General features: G+C 42.2%; 1 protein-coding gene across 1 annotated transcript; it reads left to right on the forward strand.

The window, feature by feature from the left end:
- Positions 1–1,719: 1,719 nt before the first annotated feature.
- Positions 1,720–2,031, forward strand: TM35_000751040 (uncharacterized protein; the record flags this gene model as incomplete). The annotated part of the gene is made up of 1 exon (XM_029031292.1): positions 1,720–2,031. One exon carries the CDS (start codon positions 1,720–1,722, stop codon positions 2,029–2,031), a length of 312 nt encoding a protein of 103 aa, XP_028877403.1.
- Between the last annotated feature and the right edge of the window lie 6,373 nt (positions 2,032–8,404).

Below are 8,404 nucleotides of genomic sequence, written 5' to 3' on the forward strand. Positions count from 1 at the left end.
CGACAATATCCTCTTAATTTTTACGTCGTAAGAAATTGTAGGTGAATAGAAGAAATAAATTACGCAGGATGTACGGAAGCCGGGCCCTCACGGAGACGAGGGAAAGAAAAAAAAAACAGAAGAATTTGACTTCATAGGTGTAAATTTCACCCAGAAAAGTAGACAATTGCTTTCATTAAAAAAGTAACGTAGTATTTGCGTGGGGTGACATATGTTCAAAGTGCCTTGGTCAAATAGAAAGAAATTCCGCTTTCGCAGATGATGCGTACACCTGGGCTGCGTCTGTGTGTGTGTCGGAAATCTGCTTTTCCATATTATTTCTTTTTTGAAATCACTGCAAAGAGCACCTTAGACTCGTAATAGAGAGTCTTCGCATCCTGAGGATCGGGCCTGTTTTTTTTTTTTTTTTTCTTCGGCGGACGTTCCCAAATTGGGGCGGAAGCAACTGAAGAATATTTTGGAAAATGATTCTGCCATAATGTGTGAAAAAAAACTTACCAAGTTTTGCCACAGCGGAGTCGATGATACTTAAGTAGTAGAGGCCCGCTCGACTTCTCAAGTAGAGGCGTTGCACCTTTTATCTGGTGTTCCCGGCTCTTTGGGGGAAGTTATAACGCGTTGCCGTTCCTGCGCTTCCATCATGTCATAGTTTAGAATCCAATGAGAAAAGACATGAGATAATACAGTTTTGGAGAAGAACGTGAGATATATTTCTTTTCGAGAAGGAGTTTTATTAAAGAAAGAGGTTTATCAAAGAGGTGGAACTCTCAAAAGTGAAACGAGGAAAAAAGGTTAAAAAACGCTCTCAAAACCCACCTTTTCGCTATGCAAAGAACGTTTTCTACTGAAGAAGGATGTTGGGGAGTCACTAACGGATTTGTTGTTTAACACTTTATGGCAATGATAAGTTAGAGATCTGTTGATAAATAATTTTTCCAACTCCTTTGCTTTTTTTGAGAAAAGTAAGGCACAGATTATTCTTACAATTAAATTTCCAAAGCCATATTCAAGAGAATTGCACTATAACAATGGCGTTCGGTAAGCCGCAACCCCGTCAAGGGAAAGGAAGCCACCCAAACGGATAACATGAGCCGGCCGGTGAAAAGATCATGGGGTAGGCAACGAGAATCGGATATACCCTACAGAAGTATTTTGTTTCCAACATACTCATAGACGAACTCTGGTATGCCAATGGGGTGTGTCGGCTCCAAAAAAAAAAAAAAAAAAAGCGTGGCTTAAGAACGCAGCGCGCCCCTCACGGCACCACCGCCCCTGCGGAAACGCCGAAAACTTTTGGAGGAAGAGTGCGAAAGCAGTGACCCCACCAATCTTAAAAGAATTCTCTTTCAAACGAGAATCCGGAATGCCTTTAGATAATGTTGTGATCCCGATTTCCTTTTCTGAGGCTGTTTGGGGAACATCTGTAAAAGAAGGTTGTTTTTTTTTTATCTGCAGAGTTGTGGACTGCCAAAGGTTTTCATTATTACACAAAAGTGGCTTTTCATTATTTTTACTATGTGCGCAAATAAGTTGCTACTCAGAAAAAAAGTGTGGGTTGTCTTCCTTATTTTATTAGATACAAAGTAGAAAATCCCAGCCGTTTCTTTGGCTTAACGGTTGGCGGCCTTTCCCAAGGGTCACATCCTGCTGCGTAAACAAATGCCTTGTTTCCCATTTTGTTTTTTCCACTTTAGTTAAACTATTTCTGGCTGAAAGCTAATGAAAAGGGAAAAAAAGAAAGAAATACATTTGGGTATGCTTCACTTTTTGCAGACCTTGAACCCCAGAGATGGGGAAACCCGTTTATACCTACTAAAAACCCTTTTGCATGAATTGCCTGCCCGAAGCCCCGGGAAGCCCAAATGCGACTATCACGCATCTCTCTTTCCCACGGGCCCCACCTATTTCTTTGGAGTGCCGATTCGCTTCTCGCAGTGGAAACCAAACCACCTGCCACAAGTTATGTTGATCTGCAAACTTTTTTTCTTTTCAAAGCGGGGAACCGCACTTGCCACGGCAATGGGGTCTTGAACAAACTGTGGGCATCTGCGCTGCGGTGGGAATTGCCACAAGCAAGTATAGGGAACGAACTGAACCATTATTGGGGGAACGCCGCGCGCAGCAGATAGCAGCGAGGCGCACCGCGATAACATTTGCATGGCTCTTAGTGGAACTTGGGGTTTTTTGTTACCCCAGATGGTACGGGTCAATATGCACTAAGCTGTCGCGCAAGATGTTGGCAATTCCCTTTTATTTTTCTCAAAAGGGAGGGATCCTTTTCCTTCAGTTGCCGCCTCAGCTGAAGCGCGATAAAAAGAAGTCCTCTTCAACGCCTGCGGTCCGGACATAATGGCGTGTCAATTTAGGTTTTGATATTTTTGGCGGGTTTAAAAACCACACCTAAAGGGCCAAGAAAGCACAGCGACACAGAAAAAAATATGAATGGTAGATTTCCGCAGATTAACCTTCAACACATCCCACTTTAGGAAAGAAAGGCCGCCGGGTACTTTTCACCAACTCCCCTTGGCGTGCGCATTTGAATTCCCTGAATAAAAAAAGAAAACCCAGAGCGGAAAGGACGAGAGAGAGAAAACAGAAAAAGATAAAAATTTGACCCACCGCCCGGCACCCAGGGAGGGCAGAAACGGGGGGCTTTGCTTCTTACCCCCAACGGTTCCAAGGGAAGAAAGTAATCTTTGGTACAAAAATGGGAATGCTTTTTCCGAAGCGAGCCGCTCAGTAGAGAATAGGTGTAATCCCGCTTCAGGGTTGGGTTCCTTATGGGAGCAAAAACATCTTCATTCTTACAGTTATGTTGTAAAATATTTCCCATTACGATGCACAAGCACTATTATTTCAAAAAAAAAAAAATACACGTGCACGTATACAGCGGTAATATATTTTTTGCGCTGAATGCCTGGGGAAAAAAGATAAAGTGCCAAGGCGATAATTATTCATCAAAGGCGACCCAATTCCAGCCATTAAATGGATATTGGCCCTGAAAAAAAAAATAATAAAGGTTTTTGAAGTTGGTTTTAAAATAACTTTTAAAAAGGTGTACCGCAAAAATCGAACCCTTTCTAAGATTCCGGGATGACTCTTGGTGCGCACAAACCGTCACGCATCGGCCTCGCAACGGCAAACTACCAGAAGTAAAGGAAACGGAACCGAAACACCCTACCCATTCCACTGCTGACGGCCAAGGATGGAAAGCAGAAACACGATTCATAAGCTTACAAGGCTAATCTTTATGTTTCACTGCACGGATGATTAATACTACGACATGGACCTCCTGGCTTTTAGCTTTTAAAATCCTCGAAGGGTAGCGACCGTTGTCAGTTCTTTTTTTTCCCCAACGTATTTTCCAGATGTATTTTAGTTTTTCTAGGGGTTTAACAACAAACGTTAATTACCGATAAATAGGACATCTAGCCAATATTGGTGAAGGAAAGTTGGGTCATTTCCACGTTTTAAAAACACAGGAAAATAGAATTGGAATTGCACATCACGCTTTTTTGGTGGAAAATTCTAAAAACCGTATGGAAAGAAGATAATTTTTTTCCTCCTTTTTATCTTTTTTTTTGTTTTTGCAACCTTATGGGTTATACTTCAATGGCGCACGCCATCAAGAAACTAGCTTCCGATGACCTCCTTTGAGAAAACGGTAATAATTACAATAAAGAACAACAACAATATATATATAAATATAAATATATACATATACCGTTGTTGTTGTCCCTGCTTCCCCCAGAGCAAAAATTTCGAATTGAAGAAATAGTGGCGATAGAAAATGCCATATTATCTTATTGTGAAGCAAGAAACGTGAGGATAAAGAAAAAACCTTTTACCAGCAAAGAATCCCTTAAGTATGTAAAGGGTCGTAGGGGCTGGCGGTAGTGTTCTTCCACTGCGGTTCACGCGCCTTCTGCACAAAAGAGAGATATTACCACAGAGCGGCGGAATCATTGGGTTCGATATTTATATAAACAGAGGAAACAAAACCATAAGGCTAAACTTTTGAATGATTGTGTGACCAATAAGAGTGACATTATGTATTTTTTATTATTTTATTTATAACTTCCATGGGGTTTGCGAGATGTAGGAATTGTATGGAAAAAAATCTTTGGTAATGAGTTCCCTCCCGTCGTGGCGCCAAGGAGGAGTAGATGAAATTATTCAAGGAAACCAAATGCACTCACTAAATTTTTGATGTGTGTGGTCTCCTTAAAAAAACCAAATTCTTTTTATTTTTTTTTCTAATACATGCATTCTTAGGAATGCTATTCCCCTTGGTGGCGTTTGGCCATCGAAAGTTGGAGTCAATGTCCATTATCCCTTATTATTTTGAGGGGTAAGCCATGGGCCAGCAAATTCTCTTTCTTGAGAGTTTACGGTTTCAATAAGCTAAAAACATTATACAGCACCGGGGTCAGCAGAGTCGTACTGGGACAAAACTTTATCCAAGAAGGTCCTGGGGCGCGTGTATCAGTTGTGCCGTCAGCAGCAGTTTCTTTTATATATTGCACTTTAGTGTGAATGCTGCTAAAAAAGGAGAGACAGGGACCCTAGAGAAAATAACAATTATGCCCTCCAGTGGCGGAAATTAGATTTGGCCGCTGAGGGGACTCAGAGAGGCGAAAAAAATCCATATTCTGCCACCCACGAGATCCATTGTAATTTCATTACCAATGCGCACCCCCCATGCCCAACGGTAGTAAAAAAAATAATATAAAAACAAATTGTATTTATGTATATTTATGTATTCCTCTTGATGGCCCGTTCCATTGGAGTAACATCCATAAAAACACGAAGAACAGAAAGATAAAACGTGGTGGTGTGGGGTGTGGGGTCCTTTTTGGGTAGGGGGATATGTTTGATATTACCCTCCTAATACACACCATGGAGTAAAGGATGTGTGTGTTTGTTTGGGTGCGTGTTTTTTTTTATTGCTGATAATGCTGTGGGAGAGGAAGAAGAGCCGAACCGGCATTCTGAGGAAAAAAATAATAGTAATAAGGATAAATAAAGAGGTAATTATGTGTGTGAGAGAGTAAATGTGTGTGTTGACTCTGTTTGTAAAGAGTGGCATGGTATTACAGTGATGTATGCAGTCATTTTTGTTATGGTTGTGAGTGAGTGGGTTTTAGATTCCAATTGTGGTGTTGGTATAAATGTTATGGTGATGCATTGGTGTCTTTTCTTTTTCTGTTTGGAGGTGTGTTGATTATTGTACAGTCTCTTTGTTTTGCTGATGATTTGTGGTATTGTTTTTGTATGTTGTCAGGCGTACACACTGTGTTTTTGGTGTATTTTGGTGTTCAAACTGCCTGGTAATGATTTTATTATAATGAGAATACAGACACACTTTGTTTGTGTATGAATACCGAGTGAGATACTGGAGTGTGTGTAGAGACGTTTATTTAACATTGTTTTGATACCATTTGTTTTCCACTTCTTCTAAATTCGGGGTGTTGTTTCAATATCTGTGTAACTCTGGGTGTGTTTTATTGTGTGAGTGGTTTATTGTTGTTCCCCTCGTTGGGTTGTGTTTGATTGCTGTTGTGTTGTGTATTCTCTCTTTCTGTACTGCTGTGTACTGTCTGCCTTGTGTGTTAAATGTGTGTCTACTTTTCTCCTTTTCCTCTTCTTCCTTGTTACCATAGATCCAAGCAACCCACAGTGACAATCATGACAACGATGTCCATCCAACTGCTTCGCGTGGTATACCTGTTGGTTGTTCTGTATTTTCTTTCGTGCGAGGCTCAGGTGATTTATGGTCAGAAAATGGCTAAATGCCCTGAACTTCGTGAGGAGGACCTCGAACATGCGGAGAGAATAATGAATCGGTCGTGGTTTGGCCCGGAGAGTCCACTTGCGGAGGTGAAATCACCGCAGGAAATACTTGCGAACGGAAGTGCGTGTGTGGACTTGTGGGGGAAGGAGGTGAATGCATGCAATAAGAATTATGCGGATATGGAAACCGCTTTGAACGCCACCACTGAAGTTGTTGAGGGCATCGAGAAGTTTCTCGAGGGAAAACCGGAGAAGAAGACCGAATCTTGCCAAACAGAGGCTGTTAGGAAGTTTGTGGAAGAATTCAATCAAATGAAGGCCAAATATAATAATGCAGCAGATGCGGCAGATGGACTGGTCGATAAAGTAAACAAAACAAAGAGGGAGTGTTCCTTTTACGTCGCAAACCTTCGTGATCCGGCGGACAAACTCAAGGGGGCAGTCAAGAGATACGAGGAGATGGTTTTGGATCGTGATTACATTCATTGCGATTTGGCGAGGAGGAAAGAAACCCTTGAACTCTACACGGCAAGGTCCAAGGTGATGGAGAGGGTCATGGTCGAACTGTCTAATCTGAGTGGGGAAACACATGCGTGCGGCCTCAAATCCAAGGGGGGAGTGAGGTTTCTTTTGGAGAAAAAGTACGAGAGATTCCGTGAACATTGTCCCGCAATTTCTGTTGGTGCTGGTGCCCGTGGTTTTCATCAGGTGGTGGATGAAGTAAAAAAAGAGAATCAACCGGTTCTGAATCGCGGGGAATCACGGGAAAAGAGTTCACGGAAGGATGACATCAAGGCCTTCAAGGACAAGTTCGATCCCTTGCAGAAAATACACGCTAAAGAAGTGGTTCAGGTGGAGAAAAGAATAAAGGCGGCCGCGGAGGAAAGAAAAGCAAGGAGGGCTCGAGAAAAACAGGAGGCGGAAGAAAGGGCGAAAAGGGAAGAAGAAGAAAGAAAAAGAAAAGAGGAAGAAGTACGAAAAGCTGCGGAAGAAGAAAAGAAAAGGAAGGCTGAGGAAGAAAAGGCAATGCGGGCGGCACAAAAAGCAGAGGAAGAAAAGGCGAGACAGGAGGCGGCGCAAAAGGCCACGGAAGAAGCGGAAAAGGCGAAACAAGCAGCAGAAAAGGCCACGAAAAAGAAGGATGGTGGCAGCAGTCTTGCATTGGTGCAGAGTTCCTTGATTCTTCTTGTGCTGTCTGTGTTGGGTTGCATTCACCTTTGCTGATCGGTGTTCCCATGACACAGTTGCACAGTTAACCTTTGTTTGACTGGATATGGATGCATTGTAAGAGCACTGTTTCTTTTTGGTTGGATATCAGCACATCTTTTTTTCTTCCAGCACGATAAATCTCTTGTTTGCTTTTTTTGGTAAACACATATGTTGGACTCCCTATGGCACCCATCACATGACAAACCATCATTTTGTGAGGGGAGTGTCCTCTTTGTTTGTTTGTTCGCATTATTATCTGGGCTCTGTCTTGCCGCCGTTCACTGTGCCTACCTGGTGATGTGTGTGTGTGTGTTCCGTGATATTAATAACTATTGCTTTTACCCATGGGAATGAGATACAATCCTAATGTGTGTTAATTGCTGTGACTGAAATGTGAAGAATGGCAGGAGGTTCAAGACACACAAACACGCACACTACCAACCTTCCTTTTCTTTGTGTGTGTGTGGACTGTCATCATGTGTGCATCATTCCCACTGCTCGCCCTGTACGAAAGACACACACCTACTGCTGGGTATTGTGTTCTTGCCTCCTGAACATATTCACATGGTGATCACGGCTTTCTTTTCTTGTTTTTTTTCATTTTGTTTTTCCCTTGTGGGTGTGTGCTACTCATTATAATTTCATTGCACGTTATGTGCAGCTGTGTGTTTCTCTTTTGCGTTTCCAATACACCTTGTGTATCTTGTGTGTTCATTTTTATGGAATGATTCTTTTTTTTCATTATATACAAACTGCTGCAGGGACATCAAGAATAAAGATATGGGCACGGCACGTTCAATACACAATGATTTTCCGTTGTTAACCTTGGGGTGAATTGGACTGTGTCCAGGCATCGCAGTCACAGTAAGTAATGAATTTCTTTTGCATCTTTGCTCTGTTATTGTGTCTGCCTCACGCAGTTACTTTTTTTTTTTGCATTTTCATTTTGGTATTAAAAGATTGGTGGGTTGTAGGTGTTTGAGTGTGCCCCTCTGTTGTGTGTTCCTTTGTGTGTTTGGGTTGCCACCCACACCGCCCACGTAATGAAAACACATTTCTTTGTTCTCACCTTCTCTCTCGGTGTTGTCACTCAAGGCATTGCCACGGAGATATTTCTGCCCCTGTGTTGTGTGTTGTGTGGCTTGCTTGAGTGACTGCAACCTGCAGGGGAGGTGGAATGAGACTGTTCCGCTTCGGCTTCACATAATGGGTCTGTGTTATTTTTTTTCTTTTTGGGGTTGAGTTGATATGCTGGTGTGTGTGAATGTTTTTCTCTGATGAGAGTGGCAGCTGTGATTATTGTATTGTGAGTGCTTTGTGTGCTGTTGGTATCCTGTTGTTTTTCTTTTCTTGTGTTTTTCTGTTCCTCTCTGTAGGTGTGTGACTTAGTGTACATTTTAGG

This window comes from Trypanosoma theileri (genome assembly GCF_002087225.1).
Source record: "Trypanosoma theileri isolate Edinburgh chromosome Unknown TM35_Tth_75_V1, whole genome shotgun sequence".
In the NCBI taxonomy this organism is placed as follows: Eukaryota; Euglenozoa; class Kinetoplastea; order Trypanosomatida; family Trypanosomatidae; genus Trypanosoma; species Trypanosoma theileri.